The sequence below is a fragment of the Pteropus alecto genome, unplaced genomic scaffold (assembly GCF_000325575.1).
Source record: "Pteropus alecto unplaced genomic scaffold, ASM32557v1 scaffold68, whole genome shotgun sequence".
Lineage (NCBI taxonomy): Eukaryota > Metazoa > Chordata > Mammalia > Chiroptera > Pteropodidae > Pteropus > Pteropus alecto.
Window position 1 is genome coordinate 1,020,290 of NW_006441386.1, and position 19,282 is coordinate 1,039,571.

Sequence of the window (19,282 nt, forward strand, 5' to 3'; positions counted from 1 at the left end):
TAGGTACTCAATTGGACACTCATGGATTGATTTAAATAGGAATTAAATAGATGCTATAATAATAGGGGGGACATCATGGTATGATTGCAAAGAACTTGGACTTGAGAATCAAACAGATCTGGCATCAAATCTCAGCTTTTCCTCTCACTGACTGTGTAACTTAAGAGACACATAAGTGATATAACCTCTCTAACCTCAGTGTATTCATGGCTTAAAATGGAAAACATTTATTACTTATATGGCTTCAGGAATCTAACAACATTTTTAAAGATTAATGAGAACATGTAATAAAAAAACTGCCATGTAGAAAATTCTCATTGGATGATAGCAGTAAATGTTCTTATTATAATTCAAAAGCATACATTGTCCTGCTGGGGAAAATCTTTTTAAGCTGAATGTTTAGATCAGGGAATGTAAAGCGAGATAATCATAGCAGACTGGCTGTACTTGAAATACAAGCTTTGTTTCCATATTAAAAACAAGATTTTAAGTTGAAGAGCAAGCAGTTACCAGAATATATGTGAAATTGTTCTCCTCTGAGAACACTCATTGGCTGTTCAAAACTACATCATTCTTTTCCTACATATATGAATTTTATCTCACTTTCCACTCTCTAATCCAAACTTCTATTCTCTTATTAAGGGTTTGATTTTTGGAAGGTCAGAAAGAAATAATCAAGTGTTGATTTTAGTAATTTGTACTAATCATAATGAGTGAATAGTATTAATCTTGATTTACTTTTTTTTTTTTTTTTTAGGGCAGTTTTAGGTTCACAGTGAAATTGAGCAGAAGTTTCAGAGATTTCCCATATAGCCCCTGCCTCCACATATGTACAACCTCCTCCATTATCAACATCTCCCACCATAGAAGAGTGGTATATTTGTTAGAATTGATTAACCTACATTGACACATTATTAGCATCCAAAGTCCATCATCTATATTAAGGTCCTCTCTGTGTTGTACGTTCTGTAGATTTGGACAAACGTGTGACATGTACCCACCATTATAGTATCATAGTATCTTCACTTACATTTTATTTTCATTTACAATTTGAAATAGGATTTTAAAAAATCCAAATTATCAGTCTTTGGAGAAAAGTATTTGCTGGGAAGTATATGGGGGAGTATGCACAAATAAAGCAATAAAAGGACCGTTAGTTTTGATACCCTTGATTGGCTTACAGACCTCCAAAATCTCAGAGATTGGTATTCCTTTAAAGAGCCTTCAGTCTTCTCTTTGGCGGGAGGAGGCACTTATAAGCCTAGTAAAGAGCTAGGGCTTTGGAGTAAAGGCACATAGACCTGGGTTCACATTTCAGTCTTTACCACTTAAATAACTGCAACATTATGCAAATTATTTAACATCTTTAAGCTTCACCTTCCTCATTTGTAAATATCATTAAGGTACTACCTCACAGAGTTGTGAGGATTATACAAAAAACATTAGAAAAGTACCTAGCACATAATGAATATTCACTATATGTAAACTCTTATTGTCAGATTGAGTGTATATTTTGTTTTTATTGGGTGGAGTGTTCTATAAATGTCAGATCAAGTTGGTTGATAGCATTGTTCAAATATTCTGTCCTTATGGATATTTCTTATCACCTCTAATATCAGTTATCAAGAGGAGTGTTGAAATTACCAAATTAAATTATGGATTTTTTTTTTATCTCTTTTAATTCTAGCCATTTTTGCTTCCTGTGTTTTGAAGCTGTGTTATTAGGTACATACACATTTAGGATTGCTATGCCTTCTTGAAGAATTAACCTTTTTTTCATTGTGAAATGCTCCCTCTTTATCCTTGGTAATGCTCCATGTTCTAAAATTTACTTTGATATTCATAAGGCTACTTCAGTTCTTTTTGATTGTTTGACTGGTATATCCTTTTCGTTTCTTTAGTTTTTAACATATCTCTGTCTTTAAAGTGGATTTCACATAGACAGCATATAGAGGGATCTTGTTTTTATCTAATCTGACAGTCTGACTTTTAATTGGACTGTTTAGACTACTTATAGTTAATGAGATTTTTGATAAGATGGTGCTTAAATTTACCATTTTGCTCTTTGTTTTCTATTTATCTCATCTGGATTTAGTTCTTTTTCTCCTCTTTTCCTGACTTCTTTTTGATAGATTATCTTTTATGATTATATCTTTATCTCTACTATGGTTTATTAGCTTCTTTCCTTCTTCTTCCCTTCCTCCTTCCCTCCTCCTCTCCTTTCCTTTTGGGGTTGTTCTGAGGTTTACAAAATAAATATTTAACTACTCTACTTTTAAATAATAATATACCACTTTACATATAAGAACCTTACCAACAGTATTCTTACATTTCTTCCTCCCATCCTTTGTTGTCCTACATTTTACTTTTACATATAGATCCCACAATCCATAATTATTACTTTAGCCTCCAACAATTATCTTTTAAAGAAATTTTTAAATGAAAAAATGTCTTTTATATTTGCCCACATATTTGCCATTGCTGTTGCTCTTTATTCCTGGCTGTTGGGAAAATGAATTTTTCTCTGCCATGTGTGCTGTGGCTCTTGTCCTGCCTGCTCCTTTACCCAGTCTTGGGTAGTTTCGTTGCATACTTGTGCAGTACTCAGAGACTCAGGGGAACCCTTTTGCAATTATCTGGCGTCTTTTCAGTGCAGCACCATCCTCTCTGTATTTTGCCAGGCCAATTCTAATAACTTTGGCCTTCCTGCACTCTACACAATTTCCCCATTTCAGCAAATTAGTCCTGTTTGAGTTGCCTCTCCCTGTGCATGGCCTAAAAACTATCCCTGCAGTGATCTGGGGGCACTTTTAGGACTTACCATGATAGTCCCCTTCTCTCTAGGGTTACTTTCTCATCTACCTGTTGTCTAGTGTCTGAAAATCATTATTTTTTATATTTTGTCTGATTAAAGGAGTAAAGTAAACCCAATCCCTGTTATTCATTCCATCATGACTAGGAGTGGAATTATTAGACTGAGTGAAGGATTAAATTCCAAGTATTAAAGAACTTTTTCCAGTCATACAATAAGTAAAATGCTATTTTTAGTTTTCCATATTGATAAAAATGTTTCAGAAAAGATGCTGCCAGTTTATGTTTTGAGCTGAATTGTGCCCAATTTATTTTTTTGCTTAAAAACAATGAATAGTACATCCAAATGGCTCAAAAACAAAAGGTATACGTAATTCAGTCCCTCACTCATCTAGTTTCCAACTACCACCACCCTTACCCCACATTTAGACAGCGTTTGTCATAAGTTTTTTGTGTATCTTTCTGTGCTTTTATAAATACATATATTCTTATCCCATAAGTTCTCATATTTTATGTAAAAGCATACTACACATACCGTACTTTTTTAACTTAGCAATACATTTAAGAACTCTTTCCTTATCAGTACATGAAAAACATGCTTTTTAATTTTTTTCTTGTTTTTTCTTTATTTTTTATTTTTAAATTTATTTTATTAAGTTTATTGGGTTAACAATTTTAAAACCATACAATATTCCATTTTGTGAATTAAACCGTAATTTATTTAGTACCTTAGTCTTCATTTTGTGATGTTTTAGTCTTTTGCACTGAAATGAGTAGCCTTGTACATGTTTCCTTTTGCACGTGTGCAATTGTATCAGTAGAAAATTTCTGAGAAATGGAATTGTTTGGTCATAGGATAAATGTATTTTTAATTTTGATGATAATTGCCAAATTGCACTCCATTGCAATTAAATCATTTTATATTCCCACATGCATATTCTGAGTGCCTTCCCCCTCATATCCTCATCAACATCAAACTTCAGATTTGTGTCTACTTATTGATTTTTTAAATGACATCTCATAGTAGTATAAATTTGCATATTTTTTAACATGAGTGAGATTGGGCATTTTCCTGTGTTTAAGATCCATCTGTATCTTTTCTATGTTCTCTTTATATTCTTTACTCATTTTCATATTGAACTATTGGATTTTTTTCTTCTCTGTAGTCTTTTGCGATGTAACATACAGACATTTTTTTCCAGTTTGTTGTCTGACTTTTAACTGATAGTGTTTTTAGCCATACATATAGTATTTTTTGTGTGCTTTTTTTTCATTCCTTTATTTCTTCTTTTAATGTGATTGAATTCTTTGAGGACTTCTGCATTTTGAATTATAGTTAAGAAGCACCCGATAATTTAAAAGCTAGGTAAATACTTGATTTGGAAAGATAACTATAAAGCGCAATTTTGTTCTCCTAACAACTTGATAGTACAATTTAGTAGGGGGGTAAGTGTTTTGCTTTAATTTGAACATAAAGTCAAACAATTATATAACACATTAGTTTAGCAACCAGTTATGTAGTAAGATGTGGAGTCTTTAGATTGCCACATCTAATGGTATATTCTTTTAGGTTATCTCCATGTGTTTGCCTCTCTTGAATAAATCAGGCACTCTAATAGGAATAATGCCTTTATTATCTTAAAACATTATTTCCGCTTCATTGTTAAAATGTGTCTCAAGTACTAAAGTTTAAAAAATAAGATTATAAGAAATTTCTCAGAAAATATGTAATAGGCTGATTTTAATACCTTCAAAAGATACTTTTTCTTCTTAATTATCCTTTTTGTGTTAAAAGGGAAGGGAATCATGGGTGTACGAGGTATCTAATTCCTTTCAGGTACTGAATTAGAGAGCACAATTCAAAATTGGTAGGCTTAGAATGTGATGAGACCAAGCATTAGTTCATGGTTTCTGAGAGTGCTCACTCTATTACAGCTCTGTTATCTCTGTTCTATAAAGGTCCCATTTCCCTTTAAGTGTATTTATTGAAGAGGGAAAAGAGTTGAGTGGCCAACTGATTAGACAGTATTTTATTTGCCCGTCTTGCCTCTTTGCTGTATGCTCTATCATAATCACTATGCTACTTTGAATGTATTCTTCACTTTGAACAGTATGGCTTGAAAACTGAATAGTGGATAAATAATTACTTATTAGACTCCACATAAACAAATTAGCCTTTGTTTGCCTTTTTGACAAGTAAATGGATTTGGAAAGTTCTAACATTTTATAAGTCATCTAATATTTTTGTGTTTCTACTGATTGTTATTTTACTTGTTGATTAGTTTTGTAAATTCATACAAATCTTTGAAAAAGTTGTTCAAGATAGTAGTGCCATTTCAGTATTAATGATTAAATATATAGATCAAAGCATGATATATTTTGGCTAAGAAAATATGAATAGAGCAACTTTTTATTTGAATAGGGATACTTTTAGATCATGTAATTTTATCTACTTGTATTCCTACTCATAAAGTAGATTTAGCTTACTTTAAGGAAAGTTGTTCAAATATTTAAACATAAAATAATTCAAGATTAACTTTGATTAAGCATAATTTAAATAATCTTAAATTAGAAACTTAAAGTAATTTCGTGCATGGATCTTCTGTGTAATGAAACTTATTTTTTATTTGCCCAGCAGAAATTCAGGAAGCAAAAGCTCCCAGTCCTTCCATAAACCGGCAAACCAGCATTGAAACGGATAGAGTATCTAAAGAATTCATAGAATTTCTCAAGACCTTCCACAAGACAGGCCAAGAAATCTATAAGCAGACCAAGCTGTTTTTGGAAGCAATGCATTACAAAAGGGTAGGTTGAGAATAACTACTTAGAAACAGAGTTGTGGTTTTAGGAAAGGTCTTAGAGATAATCTAATGCAGTTGTCATTTACACCTGAGAAAATCAAGACCCAGAGATGTTAAGTTATGCAAGAAATGTCACTGTACCAAGTTAAAACCTGATTCTCGGACTAGTACTTTTCTACTACAGCTCAGTGGTATTGGATCATCTTTGCATGAAAAATATGACATCCAAGACACTTTATTGCATATTTTAGTAATAAGCCTTCCTAACTTATCACCTTGTAAATATTATAAACTGCCATAGTAGACCTTGAACTCTTAAGTAACAGTTGTTAGACTAGTAGCAATCATTTTAGCATATTTTTGTTTTTGTTTTGTTTTGTATTTTGATTTTTAATTTTCCTCTCCTTGCTAAGGTAGAGAAGGGAAAGCTTCTCTACCTTAAAGCATTATGTAGAATATAGATATTGAAAGGGACCTTAGCAATTTTCTTAGTTTTAGCCTTCTTATTTTATAGATGGGGAAATAGCCAAAGAGGATAAGTGACTTGTCCGAAGTTACACAGCTAGATTCTGCCAAGGACAACTAAAACTAGTGTCTTCCACATGTGTGTCTTTAACTCGTAATTTCAGTTACAAAAATTTATAAGACTACCTATGAAAGGACTCATCTTTAGCAGGAAGCACTATATCTGCACTAAGACTTAAAATTTTTCTTATCCCAAAAGAGAAATTTTGGTTAAATTTTTTAGCACCTATATAATTCGTGCAACACTGCAGTATTGCATTGTAATGCTTTACTGTTCAACAGATATCATATAAACTCTTCTAAAGCTGGTTTATTTTTCCCTTTTTTCTTTTTGGTTAATCTTATTAGATCCTTAATATTAAAATTTATATTGTCTTATAGTCCCTTTTTATATCCTTTAAGTTGTTTTTCTGTTGCAAATAAGACCGGCATCTACTTCATCAATGCAAAATCCATTCATGTTGAACATACAGTTGTTATCATCTACTTTCCTGTTTTCAGAAGTCACCATAGCAAGAATTTAAATTTCAGTGAAAAAATGGCCAGGGAGTTGGAGGTGTGCATGAAGAAGAAGCTAAGAAGAATTTGCAAGGTTTAGTTTTTTAATCTTATCATTACAAAAGAACTATAAGAATCTCACTGTAAGAACCAAGCTTTAACTAGGTCTGAGTGGCCACGGATCCAGAGACGTATATGGTCACCAAGGAAATGAAGGATGTATAAATTTCTTTTGTCATTTGGACAGAGCCTTATGTGCCCAGGATAATTTTAAAGCATTATGTAGAAGTAAACCTTCCCTATCATAACTAGAACACTATCTTTTCCTAACTTAATCAGTACTCTGGCTTTGTAAAGAATTTTTTTCCACAAATTTATTTATACGTAAATATTTTCAAAACACACAGGATGTAGTTAAATCAAAGTAAATAAGACACCTAGAGAAACTAGTGCTGCCCAACTGTTTAAGTCCTGCCCTTGCTAAGTGTTAATAAATCCCTCAGATGCATTTTCTCCTATTCTGAAACTATAGCCTGCCCTATTTTAAAAAGTGTATCCTGTGTCACCCTCTACTTCTCAAAATACTGACCCTTTAATTTATTGGATATTGCATTAAAGCACTTTAATAAACAAATTTTCTGGGTTTCTCAATGCAGTTTTTAAAACAAGATTCCTTTATTAGCAGTCGTTCAGATATGCTTTTTCCTTTTTAAGGAAATGAGCAAGCACAACGTAAGACCTTTTACTGCCTTCACTGTTCTTTTCTCAGTGTATATAAATCTGGTATTGATTATATTATGGAAACTTAAATTTTTTCTGATATTAATTCTCTTGAAAAACTTTCTCTAAACCTGACTAAAGAGGAAAAAATATTATAGTTTAAAACATGGCTGTATCTTCATTTATCTTCTTTTCCCCCAAATAAAAAGAAATCATTCTATACCTTAAAATGACTTCAGTATTCTAAACCATATGTGTATACAAGGAGTAGTTTGCCCTGCTATATAATTATTGTTAGGAGAGCAGAAGTATGTATCTAAAACAAAGAAACTTTAATCAACAAAACAGACTTTAGTTATGCTAAGAAAATTAGTGGGGGAAGTAACCCAGGTCCCAATTTTAAAGTTAGGAGCAGCAAGGATGAGAAGTAAGGTAACATGACAATGAGAAAACATCTGAGCTGATGGAATCTATATATCATAAGAAACAAAAGTAGATAAAAGAGTAAGTCGATAACTATGTTAAACGTTATGAATGAATAAAAGTAGTCAAGACTTTGTCACAGAATACAGTGATGTGTGGGAGAAAACTTAAAACATTATTGAGGGACAGCCATGGTGGCTCCATGGTGAGGCTGATGAGACACAGCCTCCCAGCTTTGGCATTGTCTCTAAGGCCCTCTTCTATTGTGCACAGCTACAAAACAAAATAATAATGACCAGAGTGAAGAGGACGTAGGTCAAAATGGAACAGAAGAGAGATACTCCCTCTACAGAGAAGGTGTTTATGGAAGAGAATGTCAGGTTAGAAGAATAGCTGAAAGAGACTATGGAAAAATATAAGCGAGCTTTGAGAGATACCGAGAATTTGTTGCAGAAAAGCCAAAAAATGGTGGAGGTGGCAGATTACATGGTATTTAGGGTCTCTGCAAGGACTCGTTAGATGTCGCAGACATTTTGGAGAAGGCCAACACAATGTGTTTCAAAAGAAGAAATTAAAGATGATATTCATCTGAAGAACCTTTAAGAGGGCCCCATGATGACTGAAGTCTATATTCAGAAAGTGTTCATGAAGCAGGGCCTACTCAAGTTGAACCAGTTACAGTCCAGACTGAGCCACATTTGACCCTTGCAGGCATGAGGCCTTGTTCCACATGCTGGTTGATAGGAAAGAGTTGGGCATAGTGATGCTAGTTAACAAAGTAGGGTACAAGCTGCATGGGCACACCCCAAGACCTACCCTGGTGAGCAGGGTGAAAGAAACTTAACTGCCTCTTGAAGAGTTGTGTTTTTTGTTTTGTTTTGTATTTTAACTAGCTGCTATAACTCTTGAAAGTCTGGTTCACTTTTTTCACCTATGAATACTTTTGACTTTTTCCCAAACATTGTTTGAAAGCCCAAGTAACTAGCATCTAAACACCTAATCATACAATTGCATCAATGAACTTTAATTCGGAAGCCTATTCCATTGATTTCAGGACTGCATGCTTAATAGCTTCACATACTTACAGAAGAGGGCAACGGGACACTATTGAACCTCTAGAGCATCACGACCTTGCCCCAGACGGAAACATTGTACTGGCCAGTAAACAATTTTCCCTTTTTTTCTCTTGAGGGAGGCCCAATCTCTGTGTTTCAAGGCCGTTTGTTATATAACTATCTTTGAAAAGAGTACAGAACAAAGGTAGTGCCTCTCCTCACAAAATGTATGGAAATATAAAAGATCTATGTAGAATTGTCTCCCAATATTTTCACAGTATTATAAGGCAGAACAATAATAAATGGGCACATTCATTCCTCCTTTCATTCAGCTAATATTGAGCACTATCCCTATCCCTGGTTCTGTTATAGGGACTGAGAATATGGTGGTGACATGTTAGTCGAGCTGATATGTTAGTAGAGGAAATAGATAATAAACCAATTTATAATATAACAGTGGTAAGTCCTAGAAGGAATATAAAGCAAGATAAAAGGTAGGGGAATTATTTTACATTATAAAATAAACATTATAATGAAGTAAATCTACATAGAAATAGAAATATAAAAAGGAATTTTCTGAATTATAAAATTACAGTGATTGTGTGGAGCTGTGGGAGGAGTAAATGATCCATTGGTACCAATAAAATAGGCCAGTTATACCTTTAAAAGGACAGTGTTTCTAGCTAAAAGTGAATACTAGTGATAATCATAAAAATGAACGTAGTTTATTCTAAGTGTTAAGATTTCTGCAAATGAATGGTAACCATGTCTAAGCTCCCTAAGTAGATGAATAGATAGTCCATTGCAGGAAGTGTAAGTAAAATTATAGCATCATAAAAGAAATTAAAATGTTGAGTCCCCGTATAAAAAATAAAATTCATAGGTTTAATAGTAAAATAAATTTTATCTCATAAACTCCATAATGGTAGTCTATCTTTTGTTATTTAAATCCAGTTTGCTTATTAGAAGGATTTGAGATTTATAAAATGATTTAAAATAAGAGTGAAAGAACAAGGGAATGATTGATGATATGTAGAATTTATAAACATGTTCTTATGGACATGTTCTTCATATAGCTGCTGCTATGACTCTACTCATGAAAGTCCAGGCATAATATTAAAACTAATTCTCTGAAGAAATGTTTTCAGTGGACCTAAACTTGTCTGGTGATCTAATTTTGTAGAAAGGTGAAACTTAGAGAATTTACAATATAATATCTTTAGTTGATTTATAGATTAGGGCTGGATAGGAAACAAAAGTTTGGAGTCTCATTAGGAATTGACAATACCAAAAGGAAAGCCACATATTTGACATACCCAGCATGTTCTGGTAGAGACCCACCCTCCTTCTCCATAGAGGCACCAGCAGGAGTATGCTCAGTAGGATTAGGATTTTTCTTATAGATTAGTGATGGATCTAGTTGGTTCATACCACAGAGCATGAAGGAGACAACCTATCTCATGACCATCACTAGAAACATCTCATCATTACCATCTTACACAAGTATTAGTATGAAACAAGAATACTTACTGCTGCTACCACCATACCTATTTAGAGATGATATTTGAAGATAGTTGGAATAAGAAAAAGAAGTAAGAGATTTGCCATATGCCCCATGACTTGGTCCTATCATAGAATATGATTATTTGCATTCAGTCTTCCTATTTAAGCTGAATGCTCTCTGAGCATTTTATTAATCTTTTTATATTATTGCCTGGTACAGTGTCTGGCAGTTCTAATCACGTAATAAGTGTTTTTAGAATGGATAGAAATAGAAGTTTCAGGAAACTCAGGAAAAATAATCTTATCAGGAAAATCCAAGAGAAAGCAGAGGTATAAATTTAGCAACATAACGAGATAAAGTCCACAAAATTCAGTTACAACATGACATGCCAATGATAAAAAGCCTAGCACATTCTTTAAAAATAGCAATTTAAAAGACAATAGCAATAAATAAGATTAAATATTAATAATCTAGTATAAAAAGAGGTTTGTTCAAAGAATTAAAAGACTAAGGGTTGTATCTAGGAGCTAGCTGAGGAAAATAAAAAGTTTATGAATACTTTGCAGGTCAATATGAACACTTAAAATACAATCTTTGGGGGAAGGGAGAGGAGGTTTCTAAATTTATCAGATTTCAAAATATATTCTAAAATAAAAGTAATCACAACTATATGTGATTTTGATGTTAAAAAACATATAGTATATAAACCAGGATTCCAGAAATAGTTTCAGTTTCTCACATACAAATTATATGACAACTGGAAAACAAAGGAAAACAGGGTCGTTTTTTACTAATTGCTACTAAAAAAGACAGGGAAGCTTGTGTACAGATTACTTAAGGTCTTATGTTTCATACTGGGTACCTTACATTCCAGCCATATAAAAGAGCTAAACATGAAAAAACTTGGAAATAGCTTAGGATATTTATTTTACCTGTAGAGGGGGAATTGTTGAAGAATTATTCTTAATAAACAGGTAAACTGTCCAGTAGCATTAACTTTTTAAACATCTGTGCAATGAAAAATTAAAGTCAGATAATGTGGAAAAAACTGGGAAATGGAGGTGAATATAAGTACAAGCTTAACATTACAAAATATATAAAATTTACTAAGGGTAGTACCTAGTTCTTACTAGAAAAAGGATCAATTCTAATTCAACCAAATGGCTCTTACGTAAATAAAACAGTAACAAGAGCTGTAGTCAAGGTGGTCACAGAGTGCTGTAAATGCTGTGAGACCTACAAGGTTATTTTAAGGGAATGAGAGACTTCTTAGAGGAGAGAAGGTATGAACTGAGCCTAAAGGGTGATAACTATGGGACTTCCTTGAATAACGGTTTGAGGATTAGAGAGGAGTAAAGGTAATCTGGACAAAGAATAATTTCACAGTATCAGAGATGTGGGAAAATTAAATGCAGATTCTCAGAACAATAGGTAACCTGGCAGGGAAGTGGGAAGGATGATGTAGTGTTTGAGCTGAGTGTACTCTTCAGCATCCATCTGATGGATAACTTGGAAGTTTGAGGCACAGTGTGACTAGATTATAATCTAATGTGATCAACTGGACTGTGTTGTGTAAAAGATAGGTTGAAAAATGAGAGAGATCAAAGGCAGAGAGAGCCACTAAACAGGTGAGGGGTAAAGTGGGCCCAAACCAGGAAAGAATCAGAGGAAGAGACATTGTAAAGGCAGGTAAGGCAAGGTTTGGTTACTGCCCCAACACTAGGACATCCCTTCTGAATTAAACCAGAGGGCCAGGGTCTGCATATTTTACCAGGGCTTTGTCAGCCCTTGGCATATGTTGTCATTGGCCTGTGCAGAGGCAGCCTATGAGAAACAGTCCTGTAGAATTTGTCTTGGGTCATATTAATGCCTTTCTACAGTGACATCTTTATGAGGATCCTTGGGAGAAATTTCTGACTTTGGTGTCAGAATTTTACCAAAGAATTAGTTTGCTTTATATTTTGGAGTCTCAATTACGTGACTATTTTCATTTTAGTGATGATTGCTAGAAAGTTTAGTTAGAGAAAGATTTATGGGCTGACTATTGAGTAAGTTTTCTATCTTCAAAGAATCCATTTTTGTGTTGTCATTCCTGGCTTTACTTTCTGTTTCCATGGTTGTTTTTTTTTTTTTCTTTAAATCACCTTATAGTTTGTTGAGATGAACTGTGTTTTTCTTTTATGTAGACTTCAAATATTCTTTGGAAGAAAGTGGAGAATAAATATATGTATTACACCTATAAAATCAGTAAAACCAAATAAAATTTGTAAATAGATGCTTAAAGTTATAAAGTTGTTCATACTTAGAAACTATTAATGCCACTTTTGAAAATATCACACAAAAAAAATAACCCATAAGAAACAGTCGCCACACAATTGTTTATTGCTACATTACATACTAGTGAAAAAAGGGAAGGAACCGAAATGCACAGTAGTAGAGGATGGTTTAAAAAATTGGTTAATATAATAGAATGTTATATGGCCATCAAAAATAGTTAAGTATATTATTAGATAAATAGAAGTGTACATAAACATGTAAATTATCAAAATATTCATTATACCCATGAAGAATAAAAAATATATATAATGAAAAGAAATGAGAGGTCATGGGATTTTGTAATTAATATTTATGGATAGGTTTTTTTTTCCCCTGCAGAGTTAATATAATTTCTAAGTACTTTTGAGATGTACCAGTTTGAGTGGGTTTTGGAGACTTCATAAAATTTAAAGCTTTTTTCCTCTTTCTTCATCTACCAAGCACCCTCTATGCCCCTTTGTTTCAGGATTTAAGCATTGAGGAACAGTCAGAGTGTACTCAGGATTTTTACCAGAATGTGGCTGAAAGAGTGCAGACTCGTGGAAAAGGTAATACTTTGGTAGCCCGCCAGTCTCTTGGCAGTTTCTCCTTTCTCGGAAGGCCTGGCTGGTGTTCCCACTCTGCTTTAGAAATTACTCCAACATTCTGGTAGCTTATACTTAGCAGTGCCTTTGAATACCACCATGTTTATTATTCCTACATAATCTGAACAATTGAATAATTTATTGAGCTGTGTTTAATAACTTCATTAGGAGTAGAGGCAGAGTTGATTAGCACCCTTTATGAGGTTTCTAAGTAAAACCCCAACTTGGAATTACTATCTTGGTCAGTTATTTGTTCATGATTATGTATTCTTTATGTGGGTTGGGGTAGGAACAAAATTGACAACTGATTTAGCACTTTAGGTTTTTAGGGATCTTTCTTGAATTTGACTTCCATCAATGTTAGATTTGAGGATGTACTTAGCATACATGTATACCTGAGAAATCTGCCCTATATGTATACTTTGGAGTGATCTCTAAGGCTTTATAGTAAGCCTCAGAGAAGTGAAAAGGTGAGTCTTGCCAGCAGTCATCAGTTTTGGAAATTTCAAGTGCATTTCTAATGTAGCAGTAGAGAGTGACCCATACTAAGGTTTCCCCACTAGGGTGTTAGGAAGACCTAACACCTGTTAGGTCCTGCCAGAACAGCTTAAGTTAGAAGTAGGAATTCTGTAAAAGGCAGTCCCAATGGTGAGGTAATTTTTTAAGGATATTTTTTAATATAACATCTTATATTTTTGTTTCTGGGTGTGTTTAATGTATTTCTAGCAAATTAGTTTTCTGCTATATAGAAAGTACTATGAAAACATATTCTTAATTTTAAGTGTCCATCTTTATCTTGAGCTTTTATATCCATCTGGATATTTCAGTGCCTCCAGAAAGAGTTGAGAAAATAATGGATCAGATTGAAAAGTACATCATGACTCGTCTCTATAAGTATGTGTTCTGTCCAGAAACTACTGATGATGAGAAGAAAGATCTCGCTATTCAAAAGAGGATCAGGTAGTTGATTGTTTTGCTTTGTCTTGTTATATAGTAGTCCGCCCTTATCTACAGGGGAAACATTCCAATACCTCAAGTGGACGCCTGAAATTCAGATAGTACTGAATGCTATATATATTATTTCCTCACATACATACATACCTTTGATAAAATTTAATTTATAAATTAGGTACAGTAAGAGACTAATAATAATTTATAATAAAATAGAACAATTATAACAGTATACTGTAATAAAAGTTATGTGAATATGGTCTCTCTCTCAAAATATTAAGTTGAGAATTTCCACCTTTTCACTTAAAGCTCCTTACAGCTTCTCTTTGGCATTTCTGAATTGCCAGCATTAGTACTCTTGTGCTTTGGGGTCATTATTTAAGTAAAATGAGTTTTACTTGAACACAAGCACTGCAATGCCATGACAGTCGATTTCATAACCAAGATGGCTACTAAGTGACTAAGGGGCAGAGACTGTATACAGTGTGGAGATGCCGGACAAAGGGATGGTTCATGTCCCAGACACAGTGGGATGGCATGAGATTTAATCACACTACTCAGAACAGCACATAGTTTAAATAAACAATTCTAAAATTGTTTATTTCTGGAATTTTCCATTTAATATTTTCAAACCGTGTTTGACCCTGGGTAACTGTGGATAAGGGAGACTACTGTACTGCTTTATATAATAGGAAGAGGTTTCTAATTCATAGCCACTACACATTCCCAATTCAACTCATTCTAATCTACCTTGTCTAACTTCACCCAAAGTCAACACACCAAAGCATTTCTTCTTCTTAAACATTGTTGGAGTAGAATATCATGCTACTAAGTGACTAATGGGCAGGTAGAGTACACCATGTGAATATGCTGGACAAAGGGATGATTCACATCTTGGGTGGGACAGTGTGAGGTTTAATCACACACACTACTGAGAATGGCAATTTAAAACTTATGATTTGTTTCTGGAATTTTTCACTTAGTTTTTTTGGACCACAGTTGACCATGAGTAACTGAAGCCGCAGAAAGCAAAACTGTGAATAAGGGGGGAGACTTATTTACTACTGTATTTACTACCAGCTGTTGGAAGAACACATTGTGGGAAAACAGAGCACTTGAATTTCAAACCTTGAGAGCAAGTGACAGCTAAGGTCCTGTCATCCTTAGCATATAATCTGTCAAAAAGAAAAGGAATATGGTACATACATAGGAAATGGCTCAAGTCACCATCTTGCTTATCCATCTGATTCCAAGCAGCTTTAGATAAGAACCATATTTGATGTTTGAGATTGTTTCAAATCTCCAAAATTCTGAGGAGGAAATTTCATTATTTTCTCTTTTCATTGTACTATCTTGATAACCATATCAAGGCAATGTCATTTTTTCTCATCTATACCAAGGGTGCTTGTTATTCAGCCATTCTCCAATCACTTTCCACTAGCACTGGGTTGATAATATTTTGCAGAGCACCCGGTTTTCCGTGACCAACAGAGTAAGCCTCAGTTCTCTGCATTCCAGTGGCAGTGAAACACTTAGGAAATAAGCAATCAAATTTGGTAACTGGGCAAAGACTGAGCATGATGAGGTATTTCTGGAGGAGAGAGGCCAAGGAATTTCAAATGGAGTTCCCAGACAGTGAGGCTGGTAATTGGTACTTTCTGGTGTCACACTAGAAGTGAGAAGTTGATATTGGAAAGATGGAAGATAGAGCCAGAACTAACAGGATGGGCTTGGACTGAGATGAAGAGTGAGAACGTTAAATAAGCAAGTGGTGAAAATCAGCAGTAGAATTTTTAATGTGAAGCTATAATGCGATCAGGGAACTCAGTGATTCAGGGTGAGGTGACACATGCTTGTTGCACTCTTACATAGGCTCTGGTATGCCTCAGAAGTTGAAGGCAGAGACTAATAGGACATTGATGGTGGTAGACAGTGAGGACAGGGAGCATTAGATTCCTCTCAAATAATTTCCAAATATCTAGTGCTTTTCAGACTTAGTATAATCTCATTTCAACCAGTAAAATTGCCTTATGCTTTTCTTGTGGTAAGTGCAAAAGAAAAGCCTCATTTTTGGATTTTAGTTAACTTTGGCACATCATGTGAGCTCCTAATACGTGCTTGGGCCTAGGATTGCCTGAGTCATCAGTGGTTCACCCTATTTCCCCATAACTGAAGGAAATAACAAGATAAATGACTAAAGTCTATTCTTTCAACATTTTTTTTTTTTTTTTTTTTACTATCTTTCTCTCTTGTAGAGCCCTGCACTGGGTTACACCTCAGATGCTTTGTGTCCCTGTTAATGAAGAAATTCCAGAAGTATCTGATATGGTGGTGAAAGCAATTACAGGTCAGTGAAACTGACAGTTTTTATATTTGGATGTTTTTCCCTTGAAGTTAACATTCTATTTTATTACTCTATACTTATTTCAGTGAGCAAAAAGACAGTATTTCTAAAATGCAGATTGCCAAAGATATATTAGAATGTGGTAAAAGTGATTTGTAAGAGTGTTAGTTTCATGAATTTGAAGCATTCTTATTAGCAGATAAACTACTTTTCCCCTTCACTTTACATGACCAAGGTCTCATTTCTTGGGTATTGAACTAAACTAAGGTCAAATACAGCTAGGGTATCTTTCTTTTTCTTTTCTCATTTTATTTTTTAATTAAATTTATTGGAGTGACATTGGTTAATAAAATTATATAGGTTTCAAGTGTACAATTCTATAATACATCATCTGTATATTGCATTGTGTGTTCACCACCCAGAGTCAAATCTCTTTCCATCACCATATATTTGACCCCGTTTATAGGGTAAATTTCTTAAAACTCAGTTGCATTTATATGTTCAAAATAAATTTGGAGTAGGGGAGGGAATTGGTGAGGCAAAGTAGTCCCCAGGCTAGAGCTACATATTAAAATGATGCCTCTAACTGGTTGTTAATCAGAAATGTGCTTTGAATTATTTTTCTTCTTTGTTCAGGAAGTATATGAAGTGCCCTAAATTGATATGGCTCTGCCATTCTGGATAGGTCCAGGCACCTAATAAGGTTTCTTTTTCTTATTCACAGGAATAATTCAGCAGAAGTGCTACACAAACATTTAAAAAACAAAAAACAAACAAACAAAAAAACTCATGATTGAGAAGACATCCAACCTTAGCCAACTGCTCTAGGAGAAGAGATGGAAAGTCTTGCACATTTAGAGATTGTTAATGGAATTCTGGAAAGGAAAGTAGGTTAGCTAATGTTAGCAGGCTATTGTTGGAGGCAGGCTATTAAGTAGACTCCTTTGGTTATAAGAACCAGAGACTCACTCAAGTAACAGGAAGAAATGAGGATTTGCTTAAGATATCAGGATTGGAAGGGAGGCAGACTCTGACAGAAACAGCTCCACAGCCTCTCTGTGGATTCGGTTATCTGCTGTTAACATGATTCATCCACTTTCTCAGGTTCTGCTTTCCTTTGTATATCTGACACAGGACAGGGCACATTCCCCTGAGTGGGCCTGCACAGAGAGAGAGGGTTCTTTGACTGAGTGTAAGAAAGAATTCAAATGAACATTAGAATTAGAGTTAAATGAAAAGTTTATTAGAGAAGGGCTAATAAACTCTTATGCTCAATAGACAGAGCATAGTCTCCTTTCAGAAACAGAGTGAAAGAGCCTGAGAGAAATTCAGAGGGACAGAGACACTGAGAGGGACTGAGATAAAGACACAGAGGGACCCTGAGTGTTCAGGGAATTCAGTTTTTATATCATTCTTAGTTTCTGCAAATTACAGTTTAAAGACTTGGTTCACCCATTTTCTTTTGATGGTATGGGCATATAGCATAAAAGAGGCAGAGTATGTAGCATGAAAAGGTAAGAGTATGTAGTGTGAAAGGCTTGCTGGCAGTTCCTAACCTTTGATCCCTATGTTCCCCATGGTTTTAGCCATAGGGAATGAATGATTTTATTTTCCCATGTAGGATGCCACTTAAAAACTCTGTTTTTCAGTTTTCCCTCCACACCACAGTATGAGGAAATAGTTTGTTAGCAATCCCAGCAGAAATCTTCCTTTGTTCTGCAGGTTTCCTGGTGGTCTGGCTATAGGGCTGATCAGCATTTTGCAATTTTTGAATATAGTTTGATTAAACATTTTAGTTCTCTTGCCTCCTCCCTACATTATGTCTTTTCATTTCAACTCCTGTTATTAAATGAATTATTCTCTTTAATTCCCTGTGTAGAGTCTAGTTGGCCTAGCTAAATACTGCCATCTTTGTTGTTCAAAGCTTTTCTAATAGGCTACATCATAGGTCCAATGAATCGAGTCCCTTGGGTCAAGGCCCACCCCTACTCCTACCTTTCGCTCAGGGAACATTGTAAGAAATTGAAGATGAGAGCCTCTCAAAAAACTAGATGTGGACCTTTTAGACTTTTACCAAGTTCAAGACCAACTGGTTTGTGTTTAAATTACTCCAAGGAATTTATGTTGAGGACTCTTATGAAAAGCCACAGGACAGACCTTGTAAAACCAGAAACAAAAGTGCCCAACTGTTGTTTACTTAAAAATAGAACTAAGAGGATTTCAATACATCAACAGTTTGTTAATAGAATTTGAGAGGTGAAACTTTCCTCTCAAAGCACCTGAGATGGAGTTTCAAGAGATCTTTCAATAAAAAGTCAGCCGCAAAATTTTAAAAACCTTGCTCTTTTCATTTTAGCCCTTACATCTTGCCCATTCAAGTGCAGACATATTCTACCTCTGCGAGGACCAGAGGTTATGTGATTACTTGCTTCCTACTCTAACTAAAATTGTCAGCCTCAGTACGGGAGTATTTAGAGAGGATGGTCTATAATAATGGTCTAAAATATAGAGATATCAGTTAAATTTCTCCAAGTCATCCCATGTGTTACTAATCAGCACTATTAGTTTTGTTTATAAAGAGACTGCATGAGGCATTTTCCATTTTAGTTGACATTTATCATCTAATGGGTAGCCAGGGATGCTGCTAAACATCCTGCAGTGCACAGGACAGTCCCTTAACAACAAAGAACTTTACAGCTTAAAATGTCAGTAGAGCCCAGGTCGAGAAAACATGACCTAGAAATACAGCC

At 34.5% G+C, this 19,282-nt stretch overlaps 1 protein-coding gene and 1 pseudogene across 8 annotated transcripts in view; both read left to right on the forward strand.

Moving 5' to 3' along the window:
- Positions 1-19,282, forward strand: part of RABGEF1 (RAB guanine nucleotide exchange factor 1) — an 85,990-nt gene that overhangs the window by 59,415 nt on the left and 7,293 nt on the right. For 7 of the 8 annotated variants that reach the window (XM_015594618.2, XM_015594617.2, XM_015594619.2 and 4 more), the window contains 4 exons: positions 5,447-5,616; positions 13,120-13,201; positions 14,065-14,197; positions 16,444-16,535. In XM_015594618.2, the coding sequence (XP_015450104.1) occupies positions 5,447-5,616; positions 13,120-13,201; positions 14,065-14,197; positions 16,444-16,535 (477 nt within the window). The remainder of the gene's footprint in view (positions 1-5,446; positions 5,617-13,119; positions 13,202-14,064; positions 14,198-16,443; positions 16,536-19,282) is intronic. The other variant, XM_015594616.2, reaches the window with a different exon arrangement.
- Positions 5,625-12,892, forward strand: LOC112485217 (annotated as a pseudogene).